Source organism: Somniosus microcephalus, chromosome 9 (assembly GCF_052327205.1).
Source record: "Somniosus microcephalus isolate GS21.2 chromosome 9, FLI_Smic_1.0, whole genome shotgun sequence".
Classification (NCBI taxonomy): domain Eukaryota; kingdom Metazoa; phylum Chordata; class Chondrichthyes; order Squaliformes; family Somniosidae; genus Somniosus; species Somniosus microcephalus.
In genome coordinates this window covers 18,123,690-18,144,107 of record NC_140995.1, presented here as the reverse complement: position 1 = coordinate 18,144,107, position 20,418 = coordinate 18,123,690, and the positions used below count along the sequence as shown (strand labels likewise).

The window sequence follows — 20,418 nt, the reverse complement described above, 5'->3', positions numbered from 1 at the left end:
GCATGCGCTTCGTGCATCTAAACCCGGAGCTTGTGCGGCCCTTACGGGCAAGTACGCACCTCGTACACACCCGCAGGGGTCACAAAATACGGCCGAGTGGCCCAGAAATTTGGGTCGGGGGCTTCCCGCGGGTGCAAGCCCCCGACCTGCACTTACCTAGCGCGCCTGCTGTTGTGCTGTGGGCCCGCGTGGGATTCCGATCCTGGGCCTCCTCCAACTGCTGGCGCGCAGTGCTGGCGTATCCCAGGGGCGCAGTTAGTTCGAAGCGTCCCCTGGGATCACCTGGGCCATGGAGAGCCAATCGGAGCAGGGAATCTCCATTCATAGGTTTCCTGTCAAATCTATGAATACAATTCAGCCTCAAAACATCCCTAAAACTTCAAATAATTTTTTTTTTTAAATCACATTTTTAAAATAACTATAAATTACATAAAATAACTATTTTAAACAATAATTTAAATTTTTGAAAAAATTAATTGTAGTTTCTAACGGGGCTAAAAATAAACTTACCTTTCTTTAAAGTATTTAAAAATAATAAACCTGTGGAAAAAATGTTTTAATTTAACTTAATTCACCACTTACCTTGTTAAAAGCAGGCCTTGCGACTGCTTTTTACAAGCGTAGCTCCTGGAGACTTACCCTCCCAGAGAAACCTGGGAAAAAAATGGGAGTTCCAGGCGTACGCGCTGCCTCTCCGACGCACGCGTTCGACCTGTGAACCCCTTCCTTTAAGGGAACGGAAGTTCTGGTTTCCCGCGCATGCGGAGTGCATGCACGAAACCGGCACTTTAGTTGGGCCTACGCATGAGTACCCAGTGCGTACTCACCCGTGGGGACCCGAATTTCTGGCTATTTATTTCACTGGTAGATTGCTTTAGCTTTGAAAGCTCCTGTACTGGTGGTCAAACCATTCAGTATTCTAGTTTCCCAGTTAAGAGTATTTGTATAGATTCTCCTGGTAATTAAGTGCATATTTCAGTGCAAAGTACTAAAATATATTCATCTGTGAGGTTTATGTTTTGTCGTCTGTTCTCAGTTCCCACCTAATTGTTCTTTTTGCCTTACTGAGGTTTGTATTCAGGGGTTAAATGATCTAATTACTCTACGAGCTGTGGTGGAATTCCAGCTACCATTGCTAGAAAGTGTTATCTATTAATATGTAGTTATAGTTTGTTTCTTAAAGCTATATGTTCAAGCTCTTTTTCATTTAATTTCAATCTGTTTGTTCTAATCAATTTCATATTCCTAATCTTTAGTACCAGAATTGCACTTAAGTTAAGCCTGTATAAAAGAGGGGTAGGTTTCCTGCTTGACTTGTCAAACCAGGAAATGGTTGCCTTCACAGGCTTTGAATGTCCACAGTATTTATCTGAAACGTCAGCTTTGACTGAACTGATTGCAAAAATCTTTTCTCAGCTGAGCTGCTAAGAAAGGGTTTTGTAAATTGCCTTTCAGTGGTTTCAGGCAGGGCAATCTTTTTCTTCCCATCTTTCTGTCATGGAGCTCTTGCCATGGGTATTCCCATACAAGTCCTTATGATGGAGGTGAAGAGGAGCAGGGGGGAAGAGGAAATGACAGAGGCACTCAGGATGAGACTATACCCAAGGGGAACCAGACCAACTAGGCAATACCCTTCTCCTAGAGTCTACAGATCACACTGCTCCCTCAATGATGTCTCAGAGGGAGGTCTGTCTAAGAAGGCAGCAATTCAGTAAGGAGGCCTAGAGGGAGCTGTTAGAAACTGACCTTCCAACATACACTCATAATTAAAAAAAAGACTAACTTCAGAATACTGAAGTGTCATAAAGTGGTTTTACTATCCACATATATATTTACAGTAAGAGCTTAGTACCGAACTCTGTTGCCTCTCTGTGGTGCTCTTAAACAAATTCTGGTACTGTGCCACTGTGATTCCTGAAGGCCAGGGCGATCGGTGGAACTTGGCTGCGCTGTGGCATCATTAGGCTCTTGGAATTGAGGGGCCCTTATCTCAGGACTTCTGAGTCCCAGAAGGATTCTTCATCGGGCTGTGTCACCGCTGCAAGGTGCATGGGCAACCTGGACCTGTATCCTACCACCACCATGAGCAGGCATATGAGGGAGCGGACTGGAAATGTCACATGAGCCGTTATCAGGGTGGCATCATAAATGCATATTCTAGTCACCCCACTTGTACTACATCCTGGATCTGACTGACCAATCATCAGTGGGAGGGTAGACTCAATGTTATGAGTTAGATCCTGCAAACCCTGGAGAATATGCAGCCCCAAAGCTCTGAGAAGCCAGTTAGCACTATTCTGTCCAGATGGTCCCCTAAAGCATGATGATCAGTAGTCAAAGCATCCACTTTGGATGCATTAACTGGTCTGGGAGCCTCTCTGTCATGGTGGCAGAATGCAGATATTCCTGGTGCCACCATTTGCTCCAGGAAGATCTTCATAAGTCAAATGCTTCTCGGATATTGATATTGAGAATAGCATAGGACTCTTCCATGATCCCTGCCATCTGTTTCAAGTCCTCGAAGAAGGTCCTCAGAGTCTCCATGTGCGTATGATGCTCATCCAGCATTCTTTATAGAGCAGGACCCCAGAGATCTGAGTCCGCAGGCTCAGTAACCCAGAGGTTGTCTTCGGTGGACCCTCTGCCTCCTAATTTCAGATCTTACTTTCACCTGTTGACTCCTTTGGCACCATGATGGTAATGAATGAAGGAGCGCCACACGTGTAAAGAGATAGCATGGAAGAGCCAAAGGGGGCCAGGTAAGCTTCCCTTGGCTGCTCTGGTGAGGCTGTTAAACTTTTTGTTACATTGCAAAAGAATCCTGGGGTCAAGGAGGTGACATTCACTGCCACAGTCACCGCACCAGACAAAATGCATATCACGTGCTTGGGGTGTGGGAGGGGTGGCTGTTGGCCCCTGCCGCCCAAACAAACTGTCCCCCTGCTCCGTTATGACGAAATGGGGGTCTGGCACACTGAAGTTTGCCATCCTTCTCATCCAGGTTGCCTGCCCCGACCCCCATTCCTCCACCAGACATTTTCCATTTCCTCCCCTCTCCTTTCTGGTCCATGTCCCTTCATTTTTTTCTACACCCCTCCCCACCCAACCCTCCCCTCCCCCCCCACCCCAGCATTTCTGAGACGTTGCGGGATGTATTTACCCAGCCTACACTGCTCTGGCTATTCAAATTGGCTGACCCCACAATACACAGGTGAGAGGTATCGGTGTCACCACCTGGAGGTGGGTGGAGGTTCCAACCCATCTGAGTGCCAACCGCACCATTGCATCAGGACTTTGGGCTGTTTAACTTTAAAATATTTACCAAATGAAATTAAGCCAGTGGAACTTACAAGATGACTATTGGTGCACTTTTTTACCAGTTGTCGTGAGGTGAAAGTGATCAATGTTGGGCATCATAGGTACAAATGCAGATAAGGGTGTGATTAATTCATTGTATATTATAAACAGTGGCTGCAGTTAACTTCAGTGATACTATAGCAGCGAACAATATCATTAAGCAAGTAATTGAAGGATGTAGCTATGGAATTACATAGAAATTATAACACGGAAACAAACCATTTGGCCCAGCCAGTCCATGTTAGTGCTTATTCTCCACGTGAGCAATAGGCCCAATCCCATGAGCCTGCCCGATTTCCTTCAACCACCTGTCTAACCAATTCTTAAATGTTAAACATGATAGCTAGACTAGCTCGAAACCCAGGGATGGATTTTCTTGACTGTTGTACCCGGGTCCCATTCCTTTTAACATTGCCCCCGGACTTTCAGGGTTTCCTTGGGGGCATGGAGCTTGGCCTGTGCCTGCTTAATTTCTCTGAGAAATAGGGCAGGGATGAATAGAAATCATGATACAAGGGCCTTATCCTGACCCCTTGCCAACTAGAAGGTCCAAGGGAGTTCAGAGGGAGGCCAGAGAATTGCAGGGGGGAAAAATTTGGTTGCGCCCCCTTTGGGGCGCTAACTTCATCGGGACGCTAATAGTAACCCCCCAAAAAAGTTAGCGCCCCTGCGCCGTAAATTCAGTGGTAGCACCCCAAGCAGGAGGTGGGGCACCACTGGAAGTGCTCCCCCTCCTTCCTGAGGCACTGCCATTGAATATCGCGGCGCTACGCACAGCAGCGTCATGGTATTACAGGCCTCCCTCCACTGATTAAAGGGGAGGGGCCTAGCGCAGCCGGGCTGACCAATCGTGACCAGCACCCCGCATAAAAAAGTGGAAGGGAGCAGGTGCTGGCAGGCGGCCCAAAAAAAATGGCCGCCTGGCACCTGCCCTTTCATTTGCATCACCGCGGCTGCAAAAATGCCACCCTGACCCTGTCAGACATAGCATCCAGCGGTAGGTCAGGGGATGCGACCGAAGTTTGCGGCCGGGGCGCGAGCGGAGCGCTGCGCACGGTGATGATGTAATCACCGGAAGCGTAGCGCGGCGCTACTGGCTACCACCGCCGGGGGGGGGGGTGCTAACGATGTTTTTAATTCTTCATTCTACTCTCCCCTGAGGATATTTCAATCTAATTGGCACATTCCCAACTGCTGATCTCCATCAGCAGCCAGAAGGTCCTGATCACTATGGCCAAACACGCAACTACAGGGCTGAGAGCCCTGCAGCTGCCCTGACATCGCCACCTCCCCATACCACCAGTGCTGGGCCTTGCCAGGGGGGTGGCCTGGACTGGGCATCCATGTAAATGGCTCAAGAGAGGAACTTGCAGGAGCCTGTGGCTGGACAGGAGCAGTGTACTTTGGGTGCACAGCTCCTGTTTAGTGCCCCAGTGATGGGGCGGGCCGGCCCTTTATAGCCAATTCTTTATTATATTCATGGACTGACTTCACTTTTTAAATGTGAAGCTGATTTGTCATTTGATATGCTTCGCTTTGCCCTGTGCCATAACTCATTGAACAATGTTGTCTTTTATGTCAATTCGTTTGCAACAGCTATACTATTGAGGTTGCGCGGTGCTATATTAGTAATGAACATATTAACACAGTTGTATGAAATTCCTTTCAGTGCTATCAAAATAAAGAATTGACTTCATCTCATGCCACCATCATTAAAATACCAGACAAATGAACTTCATACAAATATGTTAATGGGTTCAATACTAATACTGCACGGTGGAATTTCCACCCATATTTTCCTGTGGATACTCTTCAGCAAATAATACTTGCATTTCAATCCAAGGGTAAAGTGTACACCTGCACAGCACAAGTTTTAAATGTGCTGATTCTGGTGTTTTGCTTTTCTATGCCTTCAAATACGCACTTAGCTGATTGCATGTTTTATCACCTAAGAAACAAAGAAATTGCATTTATATATAGCACCTTATCACTAGCTCAGCAATGTCACAAAGCATTTCACATGCAATGAATTACTTTGAAGTATGGTCACTGTAGTTACGTAGCCAAACGTAGAAGAGTGATGAAAAGGTGATGAAGATAAGCTAAACACCCCGAACAAAACTACAAGTGAAAGAGCAGGGACAATGAAGTCCCACCACTGGTTCAGATGGGGCAAGGCCGAATTCCAAACTCTGGGTAACAAGAATTGGCTAGCTTGAATTCATTCGGCAATTACCCAAATAGATCCCTTTCAGACACTTCATTAAATTGGCCTATCTTTTATTTTAAATAATGTCAACACTACCATTGAGCAGAGGGACGGTATATTCTCCCTTGCATAATTGGTACGGTCCTATATCCTGCTACAAGTTCCCCTGTCATCACAGCCGTTTGTGAGTGAGTGCCTGGAACCACAATAATAAAGGTAATTGCTTTAGAAATGTTTTCAAACACAATTCTTAACCCGCAGCAGGCAGTTTAATGGGAAATATACAATAGCTGGGGAAAGGGAGCTGAACGATTGGGTGATTTCTTTCCTGGCAATCGCAGAGATGATTTCATGGTGATGATATATATCTATTTTGTGGCTTGATGGCAGAGCAATATACAAAGTATTTGTTTATTTTTAAAATGCCCTGAAATAGATGTTCATGTAATAACAAATCTGTCTTTCCTTTTACTAGTCTAAGACATATGGGTGCACTTGGCAAGGCCAGGCACTTTCCTTCACAATAGACTTCGCTGCTGGATTTACCTGTGTTGATAATAACACAAAGGTGAGGAAATAGCAAGTGCGATATGAGAGTATTGTTGGAAATTAAAGCAAAAGAATTAAAGGAGTAAATTGTTGTGAGGTAGAACTTCTGGTGTGAACATAATAACATAAGAAATAGGAGCAGGAGTAGGCCATTCGGCCCTTCGAGCCTGCTCCGCCATTTAATGAGATCATGGCTGATCTTCTGCCTCAACTCCATTCACCGGCCCTATCGCCATATCCCTTGATGCCCTTACTAGTCAGAAATCTATCAACTTCTGTTTTGAATATACCCAATGACTGAGCCTCCACAGCCCTCTGGGGTAGAGAGTTCCAAAGGTTCACCACCCTCTGAGTGAAGAAATGTCTTCTCATCTCAGTCCTGAGTGGCCTACCCTTTATCTTGAGGCTGTGGCCCCTGGTTCTAGACTCCCCAGCCAAGGGAAACATTCTCCCAGCATCCACCCTATCAAGCCCTGTAATAATTTTGTATGCTTCAATGAGATCCCCTCTCATTCTTCTGAATTCAAGAGAATGCAGGCCTAGTTTACTCAATCTCTTCTCATACGGCAGTCCTGCCATCCCAAGAATCAATCTTGTGAACCTTCATTGCTCTCCCTCTATGGCAAGTGTGAAGCTCTTCTAGGGGGCAAGTGGGTCACAGAATCAACTTCATTCTATTATAGAATGATCTACAGCCCACACTCCCATTGAGCAAGGCTCCTACTCAACAGCTTACCCTGTAGAGCCCAAAATCTGACTTGAACTCATTTTCAACCTTACAATAGCGACTACAAATTGAAAATATTGTAGATTTTATTGCAGGAGTATTTCAAAGAACTTAAATATTGGTGTTTATCGGACTGATCAGATATGATCATTAGCAAAAAATGTAAAGCAGATATATTTGTGAGAATTTTTGGAAGATTTTTTCGACTATGTAATATACAATGCAGTTTTGTATTGAATGTATATGTTTTCGATGTGCTCATCCAACACACAGTTTAGAGATCACACAAAATCAGTGCTGTGTGTATAATATATTGCTCATTCCACCTGTCCGTAGATAAATTATGACACTCTTTGTTACTTTACAGAATGCTATCTGGAGATTCAAGTTCTCGCAGCTCAAAGGATCCTCTGATGACGGAAAAACATGTGTGAAACTGCTTTTTCAGAACCCAGATACCAGACAGATTGACATGAAGGTACCTCCATAATATGGCGTACAATCGCTTTAATTGGAATACCTTCATTGCAGGGGAAATGTTCTGTTTAGAAGTTATCTGAACTGTGAATACTAAATCCAATATGACGGCCACAATATGCAGGAAATATAAAAATTCCAACCTGTAACTTTTATCAGTCGAAGAGCATCAAATGAATCGACCTACTTTTCACCTTTGATTTTATATTTTGCTTCAAAATAAAGTTTATCTGATAGATTGACATCTTTACTTACTATTTTATCACAATCATAGCAAGAATGTTTCATCAGTTAGGAGTCAGTTCCATGCAGTGATAAAGTTTCAAAGTAAATTTGGCCAGAACCATATTCGTTTCTTGTTCGAGTTTCAGGTTTTTATTGAACGTCTTCTCTCAAAGATTTAATAGCAGTTCTGTAGGCAATCTTTGTCTCCTATTTTCCAAAAACTGTGCATTTCTATATTCTGTCCTCATAAAGATACACAGCTGAGGGATTAACAATTATTCCTTTTACAGTGATTATGTTTGTGATAAATCCATGTAGTGGAACAAGAACTCAAAGAGGCGATATCTTAGAATTAGCATGAGTATTTTATTAGCAACTGTGTAACAAACAAAACAGGCCTGCATCCTGCATCCTGGCATTCCACCTTTGCTGACCTTGACAGGAAGCAACCCCCTGACCTTAACTAGTGGCAGCACTGGCTACAGCACCACCTGGTGGATAACCTTAATCATAACATCCCAGATTACTATATTCCTCCCCCCTTAAGATTTCAGTATGAATTTCTTAACAACCAACCATTCCTAAGGGTCACATAAGAAGTCTCCATTCACTGTGTTCCATACGTGATGAATCTAACAGGTCAGTATTAATTTCTGGTGGCTTGCAAGACCTTTGTGAACGTCTAACAGTAAAGTCCTGCTTGTTTGTGGTGAAGTCACCAGCTGCTCCTGAGCATTGCTCAGAGTATCTGACTCTGCAACAATGGTTTCCTCTTGAAGAATAGGTTCCTGTGGAATTGTCTCTGTCCATGGTGGTGGCACCACAGATGCACTTGGATAACTGGGGGCAACCCTGTCCTCAGCCATTGCATCTGGAACCTTCATTTCAATTTCCCCATGTCTGTGAAGTATCTGATCTACATGTCTGTGTACTACCCTACCATCTCCCAACATGACCTTTTATGATACTGGCCCTGTCATTGAGTCTATGAAGCCAGGAATCCACTTTGGTCCATAACTGAAATTCCTGGTAAGGACCGCATCTCCTCCAAAACTTCGGCTCTTTGTTCTTTGGTCATGGTTCTCTTTTTGTTTGTTTTGTCTGTTTTCCATTTTCCTTTTTAGGTCTGGGTGGACAAGTTCAAGAGTGGAGCATAGTCTACGACCTAATAACATCTCAGCAGGAGAGAGTCCTGTGGTGGATTGAGGTGTTATTCTGTAGCTGAACAGAACCCGTGACACTTTGGCTGCTAAACTCCCTTCTGCACTTTTTTTCATCATCTCTTTAAATGTTTGTACGGCTCTCTCCGCAAGTCCATTTGAGGACGGATGATATGGAGCCGAGGTCACTTGCACTATGCCATTTTTTCTCATGAACTCTTTTGTCTCTGTATTCACAAAACAAGTGGCATTGTCACTTACCATGATCTCCGGTAGCCCTTGATTACTGAAGCTCCGATGCAGGCAGTCTATAGTAGTAGTGGAGGAAGCAGAATTAACAGGATAAACATCCATCCATTTGGAATGTGCATCAATGATTATGAGGAACATCTTCCCCATGAATGGACCTGCATAGTCTAAGTGCAATCTTCTCCATGGTTTATCCGGCCACTCCCAGGGGTGGAGAGGAGCCGCTGCTGGTGCCTTCCTGTGTGCCTGACAAGTGCTGCATGTCTTGACTAGATTTTCTATCTCCTCATCTAGCTTTGGCCACCACAAGTAACTCCTAGCCAAGGCTTTCATATGCGAGACCCCAGGATGACACTGATGTAGTTGCCCTAGGATAGACTGTCATGCTGGCTGTGGAATAATCACTCGTGCTCCCCACAACACGCAACCATCCTGCACACTCAGCTCTGTTTTCCTGACACTGTAGGGTGTGAAGTCAGCCCCTTCCGGATGCTGTGGCCATCCCCTCACCACATATTCTCGAACTCTAGATAGTATTGGATCTTTACCTGTCCATGTTCTTACTTGCTCTGCAGTCACAAGTGCCGTGTCAGTGTCCTCCAACATCCAAACTCTGTCCTCTGGAGCTGCACGGATAGGTGTGCCTGGCAGTGGAAGACGGCTCAAGGCATTTGCGTTCCTATGGTACTTGCCCACCTTGCAGACGATGACATACTCATATGCCCTCAACGTCACGGCCCACCTCTGGATCCGGGGTGACACCATCTGTGGAACTGCTTTCATTTCATTGAAAAGAGAGAGAAGAGGTTTATGATCGGTGCATATGGTGAACTTCCTGCCATATATGTACTTGTGGAACCTCTGTAACCCAAACATTACTGCTAACCCCTTTTTGTCTAACTGGGAATAGTTTTTTTCCGCTGGTGTGAGAGTTCGGGACATAAACCCTTTTGGTCTTTCAGTTCCATCTTCCATGCAGTGTGAAAGAACTGCCCCCACCATGTAAGGTGAAGCATCACAAGAGAGAATGATGTCTTTCTCTTCATTGTAGTGAACCAGCACATCCGACAACAGCATCAATTTCTTGGACTGTTCAAATGAAACCCCCTGCTCCTCTCCCCACTGCCACTCCTTGCGCAGTAGTTTGTGAAGCGGTGCTAACACTGTTGACAAGTTTGGTAAAAACCTGTTATAATAGTTCAGCAGTCCCAGGTAAGCTTTTAACTCAGCCACATTGGTAGGAGCAGGGGCGTCCTGCAGTGCTTGTACCATCTCCTTGAGTGGATGGAGCCCAGTGGCATCCACTCTGTGTCCTTGTTTCCCACACTTGTGGCACTTTTCCTCCAGAAACCGGCATTCACTCACCAGGTGATCGCCCTTGCATCTATAACATGCCTTCCCATGCTCACGTTGTGGTTTCTGACGCATGTTTAACTTGTGCACAACAACCTGACCTGCAACTAGCTTAGCATTAGCCCTGTCTGAACCCTGTATTTCTTTTACATCTCGGTTCGCTGTCTCTATGGCTTGAGCAAGTTCCAATGCTTTTTCATAAGTAAGCCCAGTCTCGGATAGTAATCTACGCTGCATTCAGTCGTCCATTATTCCGCAAACTAGCCTATCTCTCAGCATTTCCTTCAGGCTGTTCCCATAATTGCAATCTTGTGCTAATTTACGCAACACCGCGACATAGTCCATTACACTCTCTTCCTCTTTTCTGTTCCTTGAATTAAACTTGAACCGCTGTACAATCTCACTAGGCTTGGGGTTGAAATGTTCTTTGAGCAAGGCCACTAATTCAACAAATGATTTGTCTCCAGGCTTTTCAGGACTGAGCAGATTCCTCATCAAACTGTAGGTCTGGCTTCCCACTGAACTAAGCAAAATGGCTTTCCTTTTTCCGGCATCATTTATTTCATTTGCTTCGAAGAAATAACCCAACACTTCACAGTACCCCTCCCAGGTTTGTGCTCGAATATCAAAAACGGAGACCGTTCCTACCGTGGCAGCCATGCTCTCTTCCAACTTGTAACTAACTTTAGCTCGTGATTTTGTTGTTTAAAAGACCCGGCAGACTTCTCTTCTTTATTCAGGGTCCTTTTTACCTCATCGCCAAATGTGATAAATCCATGTAGTGGAACAAGAACGCGAAGAGGCGATATCTTAGAATTAGCACGAGTGCTTTATAACAACTGTGTAGCAAACAAAACAGGCCTGCATCCTGGCATTCCACCTTTGCTGACCTTGACAGGAAGCAACCCCCTGACCTTAACTAGTGGCAGCACTGGCTACAGCACCACCTGGTGGATAACCTTAATCATAACATCCCAGATTACTATAGTGTTCCTGGATTTAACATAGTCCTGTGCTGTGCTGCCAAACATTCTTGAAAATGACAGATATTAGCATACAGACTAGAGGTTTACAGACTGAAGAAAATAATGGGCCAGGTCTTGCTGGAAGACACATGCCGTTATGAATGTGCAAACCGGCCAGCAAATTTAGGGGATTAAGAAATATGCCGTGATTTGCGAATCCCGAGAACTTGCTGGTCAATTTACGCCACACCGCCATTTGCTTCGCACAAACAGTATCTCGCCCTTAGCCTCCCCGATATTTCTAAGAACTTGTTGGATTTGCGCATTAATTTCCCACTAAACTCACCACAGAAGGTTAAGCGTTATCATTGTTAATACAATGCCAATCAATCTCTCTGGCCCAGAATGGAAACAATGGCCCGTAATTGCCGATAGGGGGCTTCCTGCGCGCGGAGGCCTCCTATCGGAAAAAAATCTACGCCCTTACCTGAGGGCTCCCGAGGTGCGGCCTTTTCCGATCCTGGGCTTGTCCACAGTCGAAATGTGCAGGGCCCACGTATCGCAGGGGAGCAGGTGGTTCGCAAGCGTCCCTGGGATCACGCGGGCCAGGCCAGCCAAAGGGAGAAGGGAATTTGATAGACCCGTCAAAAGTATGAATGGAGATCACCCCAAAAACACATCAAAACATTAAAAAAAAAAAATTTAAACCATCATGTTTTTAAAATGAGTTAAAATTACATTAAATTAAATACTTTAAACAAAAATTTAATTTTTTGAAAAAAACAGTTGAAGTTTTTAACGGGGCTAAAAATAAACTTACCTTTTTTAAAAGTATTTTTAAATTATAAATGAGGGGGAAAAAATGTTTTCTTTTTTAATTTTTTTAACTCTTATACTGGTAAAAGCAGGCCTTACGCACGCTTTTGCCAGGCATAAGATTTTTAAGTGATTTCAGCGGGCAGGGGTTCTGCAGAAAGTGGAACTCTCCGCCCGCAGAGGCCCTTCTCCAGGGCAGGCGTCCGATCTGTCAAGAGGATTCTTGACAGATCGGAAATGCCGTTTTTCAGCGCATGCGCTTCGCATTCCTGAAACCGGCATTTCTGATGTCCCTACGGGTGTGTACACAGCCCGTACACACCTGTAGTGATCGGAAAATATGGGCCATTAAGAGGGGAAAATTTGGTTGCTTTGCACCTCCTGTTAGCGCCCCAAGGAGGTCCCGGCCCGCTGTCAAAAGAAATCCATTTTCCCACCCGACCTGCCACCGATTGCGCCTGCTGACCCTCCCTGGTAAATTACCCCTAAGGTCCCAGATGCCCCGTTACCCTCGACACACCATTATCAGCAAGTTATGGTGCAAAAAATATTTCAGCTGAATGGTACAGGAAAATCTCTAACTAACAGGGCACGCCGTGTGATGCCCCACTCCAGCAAGATCTGGCCCATATTTTCTCATAATTAAGCAGTTATCAGAAGGCCGAGAAAATCATAAAATATTAAAAATGGAGAGTACATATGTGCAAGCACTGAGACAGTTTATAATCAATTGATTATTTTTCATCAAAACATTTGCAAATTGATTATTAGTCTATACTTGAAAAACAAATTTCTGGTTTCTGGCTTTGTGAATTTGGTAAATGTTGGGGGGGTTTTCTCCTCTGCCCCAAAGCAGACGGAGACGAGCGTGTACTGGTTTCGAGCGATCTTTATTCAAGCACGTGCAGGGAGAGGCTCTCTCAGCCGCAGCTGAGAGTCTAATTTTTACATTCGAGCAGTTGCCTTATATACACTCTTACACCCTGTTTCCTTCACAACGTCAGGACTTGGCCAGTTAATTGTCCAAGTCACGTACACTTAGTCACATCGCCACAAAACACATCTTGTTTATTTAAGTTGCCCTGTTTCCACATCTGCCATTGTTCTACTCTTTAGCTCTTATCCAATTTACGTACACTTAACCACATCTTCGCAAATCACATCTTGTTTATCTCATTTATTCTCCTTCCATTCCAAGTATTGACCGCACGTCCTTGATTGGGGGCCCATTGTTCAATGCATGGCCTCCTCGCCTTCTTTCACTGCCCCAATCATCGTGTAATATGCTTTTTCCAGCTGTCAGCAACTGTCTTTGTTCTGCCAGACTTTTCCTTTATGACATCAGTTAAGCTGCTAATCTAAATTTTAACCCCTTCAGTAAATTTAATCTTTGTGTAAAACTTTCTGCCTTAGTACATTATATCACATCATAATGTATTATATCTCTCAAGCAGGAAGTCATAACAAAACCTTATGTGTGACAAGTTACTAGAATTTGGAAGAATAGTTTCAACCACCAGGATCCAATCTCTGGGGTGTCGGAGCCTGCGCCTCTGTCATTCTTTTGAACAACAACTTGTATTTATATGGCGCCTTTAACGTAGTAAAATGTCCCAAGGTGCTGCACAGGAGTATTATAAGACAAAACATTTGACACCGAGCCACATAAGGAGAAATTAGGGCAGATGGCCAAAAACCTGGTCAAAGAGGTAGGTTTTAAGGAGCTTCTTAAAGGAGGAAAGAGAGGTAGCGAGGCGGAGAGGTTTAGGCAGGGAATTCCAGCGCTTGGGGCCTAGGCAACAGAAGGCACGGCCACCAATGGTTGAGCGATTATAATCAGGGATGCTCAAGAGGGCAGAATTAGAGGAGCGCAGATATCTCGGGGGGTTGTGGGGCTGAAGGAGATTACAGAGATAGGGAGGGGCGAGGCCATGGAGGGATTTGAAAACAAGGATGAGAATTTTCAAATCGAGGCGTTGCTTAACCGGGAACCAATGTAGGTCAGCGAGCACAGGGGTGATGGGTGAACGGGACTTGGTGTGAGTTAGGACATAGGCAGCCGAGTTTTGGATGACCTCAAGTTTACGTAGGGTAGAATGTGGGAGGCCAGCCAGGAGTGCATTGGAATAGTCAAGTCTAGAGGTAACAAAGGCATGGAGGAGGGTTTCAGCAGCGGATGAGCTGAGGCAAGGGCGAAGACAGGCAATGTTAGAGGTGGAAGTAGGCGGTCCTTGTTATGCTGCGGATATGTGGTCGGAAGCTCATTTGAGGGTCAAATATGACACCAGGGTTGTGAACAGTGTGGTTCAGCCTCAGACAATGTTAGGGGGAGGGTTGGAGTCAATGGCTAGGGAACGGAGTTTGTGGCGGGGATCAAAAACAATGGCTTCGGTCTTCCCAATATTTAATTGGAGAAAATCTCTGCTCATCCAGAACTGTATGTCGGACAAGCAGTCTAACAATTTAGAGACCGTGGAGGGGTCAAGAGAAGTGGTGGTGAGGTAGAGCTGGGTGCTCAAGAGGGCAGAATTAGAGGAGCGCCGATCCCAGTTAGCGTACATGTGGAAACTGACGCTGTATTTTCGGATGATGTCACCGAGGGGCAACATGTAGATGAGAAATAGGAGGGGGCCAAGGATAGATCCTTGGGGGACACCAGAGGTAATGATGTGGGAGTATAGTTTTCCAGACACACTTGACTATACTTCATGCATATACACAATTAACAAAAGAAAATAAATGTCACAGATACAATGTCAAACAAGATAGCATTTGACATGATTATATCATTTACAAAATTTACAGACAAACCAATGCTTTCACCTCAAATAAACCATGCAGTTAACTAAATAAAGAAGATTGATGATTTCTGAACTTTAATGTAATGAAAGCAATAGAAAATTCCCCTTTGTTCAAAGGGGAACTGAGACGTCATTTTGGTACAGTATTTAAAAATGATGTGAGTGATCATGTGGGAGGAGCACATTTTCAGATTTTCTATATTTAAACGTAAAAGCCAATCCTTTAGTTCCATTTTTGGCTTGATGACCATTGAGAAGCTGAGCCATACAGACCAGCAAGATCCCAGTTTTAATTCCTGGGCTGTGACGAGTCAGCTGATCTCAGCCAGGACAACATTAGCAGTGCTAGACTGTCTTCAGTGCCTCAGGTTACAAAGGGGAAATTCCCCCCCCCTGATATTCCCACTTCTGATCACTATACAATGGCCTCTATTGGAAGTGCATATATGTGGACATTGGGTGAGGACAGAATCATGTTTCGCTGTGATGCTTTCCTCTCTGGGTGAATCGCCTGTTGAGACTGGAAAGGCTCACACATAATTAATGACTGCTCAGGAAAAGGCCATGGCACTGTAAATATTAGTCAACACCTTTAGGAGAATAATGGAGGGGAAAAGACTGGTGGGAAAAAAAAAGAAAACCGCAAAGATGATTAGGAAAAAGACAACCTGCCTCTGTTTGGCAACTTGGAAATTAATTTGTTATGACCGGCATATCGTATTCATTCCAAGAAGCGTGAAAATTAATAAAAATATCTAGGATGTTATAGGGTAAATAAATAAGAAATGCATTTCTGTAACAAATGAGCTCAAAAATAACGTCAAGAATGCTTCATGCATGTTTCTGTAACTGTTGGCAGGGCTTGAATCACTATCACTATAAATGGTGAAAAATCAATTTGTGCTTTTTAGTCTTTTCTAGTGATCTAAACAATGAATAATTTATTGCATTTGTCTCAACACATTTTACAATATTAAGGATTTGTTTTAAAGAAATATTGCAACCAAGGTCATGTTTAAACTTCTAAGAAACAGCAGCCCTTACTGTCGGTTCAAAGTAGGTTAATGTGATAATTACTGTTCTATTTCTGCCTACGTTCAAGGTCATTCAGGCTGTACAGCATTTGGTGTTTGCTAGGAGATGAATTAATGCATGTTCCTTCATCCCCAACACAAAAATATCAGCCCTGATTGGTGTTGTGTATTCAGTATCACTTTTATAACAGCTGATGATGGACAACTACATGGGAATAGAAAACATGATCGGAATGTAAGGGAATAGCACTATCTTGAAAATGGGACATATTAATGAAAGAATAGTTTGATTAGCAAATACCCAAAGGGTCAGGTGAAAAGTATCCAATTTCATTACTTCACCAGTTCTCGACCATGTTGTAAGATCACCAGATCAGAAGATACTTACAGATAAGGGAGACATCTTTGCTCATCAATCCAGCATAACTAAAAATTGTCAGCGGATTTTCTTCTCAATCGTGCCTTGGCTACACTCCTTAGGCACAAAGGAGAGGAAAAAGTGGATGGCGAACTGTGACACTGGGATTCCTCTCCCCACCCCCTCACTACTTTGCATTGCCTCAGGATTCCCAAGGCTTCCCAGGGAAGGGGGGTGTCTATGTCTGCCATAGGTGCAGGTTGAAATCTGTTGGAAAACCTATTTTATTTTCTGAATAATTATTGATTTATGTTTAAATGTACGCAATAAACGCGCCTTCCTCTATGACAAGGGGGAAATATGCCATTTTTCTGCTTTTAACAAGTATTAATCTTGTTCCTTTTATTGTAGTTTAATCATCAGTCTTAAAGAATAGTTAGAACTAATTGGGATTTCCGTTTAATTTAGGTAACAGTTTTTGGTATTGTTGTAGTTATTGCAAAATCCTCCAAACTGGGTTACTTAATTTTTGAGTGTCAACCTCGTTCAGTTGGCAGCACTCATGCCTCTGAGTCAGAAGGTTGAAGATTTAAATCCTACTCCAGGACTTGAGCTCATAATATAGACTGACACTTCAGGACAGCACTGAGTGGGGGGGCGCTGTATTAATGGAGGTGCCCATCTTTCAACGTGGCATTAAGCCGAGGCCCCGTCTGCCAGTTCAGGTTGATATAAAATATCCCATGGTACAATTCAATGAAGAGCAGGGAGTTCCGTTAGTGTTCTAGCCAACATGTCTCTCTCAAGCAACAAAAACAGATTAAATGGTCATTCATCTCATTGGCTGTCAATAGGACCTTGCTGTGCAAATTGGTGGCTGAATTTCCCTACATAACGACACTGATTATTCTTTAAAAAAAATTAATTGGTTGTGAAGTGCTTTGGCACATCTTCAGGATTGATAAAGCACTATAGTTCATTCATTCATGAAATAACCAAATTATTGATGATTCTACTAATGCAGTAGAAATTATCCAAATTATGTTGATGATGACAGAAAAACTAGTATCTTCTTTCCTGCTATGAATTTATATTCCTACCAGTCAGCAGCTACTGCCGTGGCTAAGTGGATGGGGAATGTTAGTTTTATTATAAGCTGTGCCTATCACCTAACAAAGCAATTTGTGTTTTGTTGCAGGAGCTGGAATTCCCTGATCTGACGGCCGTTTTGCACTGCATACATTCATTCATAGCGGCTAAAGTGGCAGCAGTGGATCCAGTGTTCGTAGACAGCCAGAGTGTTGCACGGAAGTACATGTACAGCAGCTGAGAACCAGATTGCAGCCACGGAAAATGTATTGTACACTTTAACATAAAATAACCACTTCATGTCCACGCTGCTGTGGAGCACAGAGCACACAGTGGGTAATGGAGCCCAAACAAGTCGGGAGTGATCCTGACTCTGGACGACAGTGTAAAATGGGCGATAGTGAATCAACCGCATGTTATCCATCTCTCCCAATATTCATTTCCGAAGTGAAAATTGGGAGATGTATAATGGGTGGCTGATTCGATATCAACCATTTTACACTATCGCCCGAAGTTAAAGTTACCCCCGTTGTGTTTTTTAAATAGAAAATGTTGAAGGGTTATAACATCGTTTGAAAGATATCTGCAAAGCAAATATCAGGAAGTGAACACTGCCCTTGGTGTTTGCAGCACTGTTTTTTCTTGTCTTTTTTTCTCAGATGAAGTCTGCAGTCTCCCAACACCAGTTTGCAATAATGAAAATCTGAACTCCAAAATATCATTGTACAATTCATTATTCACACTAACAAAATATTCGAATGCAAAGTGTGTGCTTTTGCTTCATGGAATTTGTTTCTTTTCGTTAACAGCTGTGTTTTTGACCTCATTCTTTTCCTTCATAAGCATGTTCAAGTGTTCATTCTCATTGATTTTTGGGACATGGTGAATTTAAGCTTACTGGATTAGACACAGAAATTCTTAAATTTGCAATTAGGTTAGAACTGGAATTACTTACTAAAAACATTAAGAGGATGGCTTTTCATTTGAGCAACAGACAATTTCTTTTGTACGGAAAAAAAATTATATAAACAATTGTAGAGAGTCTAGTTTATTGTGAGTTTATGAGTCAGTGCTCCATTTTCTACCAGATGCAATGGTGAATCACTAAGTGGAAATGTTAGCTTTAGTTATGCTCTTGCCATAGTTCGTGTTCAACAGGCCTTGTGAGAGTCGTCTGCTGAAAGTCCCATAGGGACAATGAATAACTAAACTCTACATCATGCATGAATTTGACATTCTGATCAACAGGGTGCCAATGTAACAACGGAAAATGCTGGAAAAACTCAGCAGGCCAGGCAACATCCGTGTCCTATCACCATCTCGTCTCGTTTTGAATACCTCTTAATGTCTCTTCACTTCTCTTTTGTTCTCTCCCAGTCTGGCCTTTTAATCTGTTTCATTTCCTGTGCTTCTTCAGTCTTGACGAAGGGTTTCGAACTGAAACATTGGCTCTGTTTCTCTCTCCATGGATGTTGCCTGGCCTGCTGAGTTTTTCCAGCATTTTCTGTTGTTATTTCGGATTTCCAGCATCTGCAGTATTTTGCTATCGTAGGGTGCCAATGTATGTGGGCGGGTGCTGATAAAGATTTAAAAAATTGGTAAAGGACGTACCAGAATAAAAAATGCAGTTGAATCTGTACTGCAATGATAATCAAAGTCCAGTTGGATTAGAAGGAGATTTGTTGTTGCACTGAGCAATGCCATACGCCACTGATTGATCCCAAGATTAATACAGACAAGGGATGCCATTCAGCCCATTTAGCTCATCTACCAAGAATAGAAAACAAACGACATTTCCGCTATCACATTATTTAACTGTCTCTTGAATAGGATTTTCCTCTTACCTGCACTACCCGCAAGTGTTGATTACTTTTTGCATGAAGAAATTTTTCCTGACATTCTGTCATAAATTGTTCTTTCATGTGTAGCGGTGCAGCTAAGGAACCTGTGGACACCAGGTCTCGATAAGAGAAATAGGGGAACTGGCAAGTTCAGCAGAACGCGATGGGATTTATTTTCTCGTTTTGGAAAGGGTCAAAAGTTTATTAAAATAGCACAGATATGAATTTAGTAGAAACACTTCAATCATTACATTCACAAATTGGAAGATCCAGTTAACTTCTTCTATATTACTAAAATAAAAAATAAATCTTAGTCCAAATTGTAAAAGTTATAAAAATGCTTAGGATGCTGTAAAAGATCGAGAGAACTCTGTCAAGTGTCAGGATTTAAACTTTGGAAGCATGAGTACTGTGCATATATATCAAAGTCTTGACATTTCTGACCTTTAGAAGCCAATCTACTAGAGTCTGGACTCAGCAAACCTCTTGAAAAAGACTATTAAGGCTGAGACCCTCCAAATGGCATGAAATGAATTATTCCCAGCTTATTATGTGTTACTGGTTTGCAAACAACAACAACAACAACAGCAACTTGTATTTATACAGCGCCTTTAACGTAGTAAAACATCCCAAGGTGCTTCACAGGAGTATTATAGGACAAAACATTTGACATCGAGCCACATAAGGAGAAATTAGGGCAAATGACCAAAAGCTTGGTTAAAGAGGTAGGTTTTAAGGAGCGTCTTAAAGGAGGAAAGAGAGGTAGCGAGGTGGAGAGTTTAGGCAGGGAATTCCAGAGCTTAGGGCCTAGGCAACAGAAAGCACGGCCACCAATGGTTGAGCGATTATAATCAGGGATGCTCAAGAGGGCAAAATTAGAGGAGTGCAGATATCTCGGGGGGTGTTGTGGGGCTGGAGGAGCTTACAGAGATAGGGAGGGGTGAGGCCACGGAGGGATTTGAAAACAAGAATGAGAATTTTGAAATCGAGGCGCTGCTTAACTGGGAGCCAATGTAGGTCAGCGAGCACAGGGGTGATGGGTGAACGGGACTTGGTGCGAGTTAGGACACTGGCAGCCGAGTTTTGGATGACCTCAAGTTTACGTGGGGTAGAATGTGGGAGACCAGCCAGGAGTGCATTGGAATAGTCAAGTCTAGAGGTAACAAAGGCATGGATGAGGGTTTCAGCAGCAGATGAGCTGAGGCAAG

General features: G+C 43.4%; 1 protein-coding gene across 1 annotated transcript in view; it reads left to right on the top strand.

The window, feature by feature from the left end:
* The window catches only part of sntg2 (syntrophin, gamma 2), a gene marked incomplete at its 5' end in the record, with an annotated part of 377,700 nt that extends 359,181 nt beyond the window's left edge, over nucleotides 1-18,519 (top strand). Inside the window, 3 exons of the mRNA XM_085996911.1 lie at nucleotides 6,042-6,134; nucleotides 7,210-7,320; nucleotides 17,479-18,519. Coding sequence (XP_085853037.1) covers nucleotides 6,042-6,134; nucleotides 7,210-7,320; nucleotides 17,479-17,610 — 336 coding nt within the window. The remainder of the gene's footprint in view (nucleotides 1-6,041; nucleotides 6,135-7,209; nucleotides 7,321-17,478) is intronic.
* Nucleotides 18,520-20,418: the final 1,899 nt, after the last annotated feature.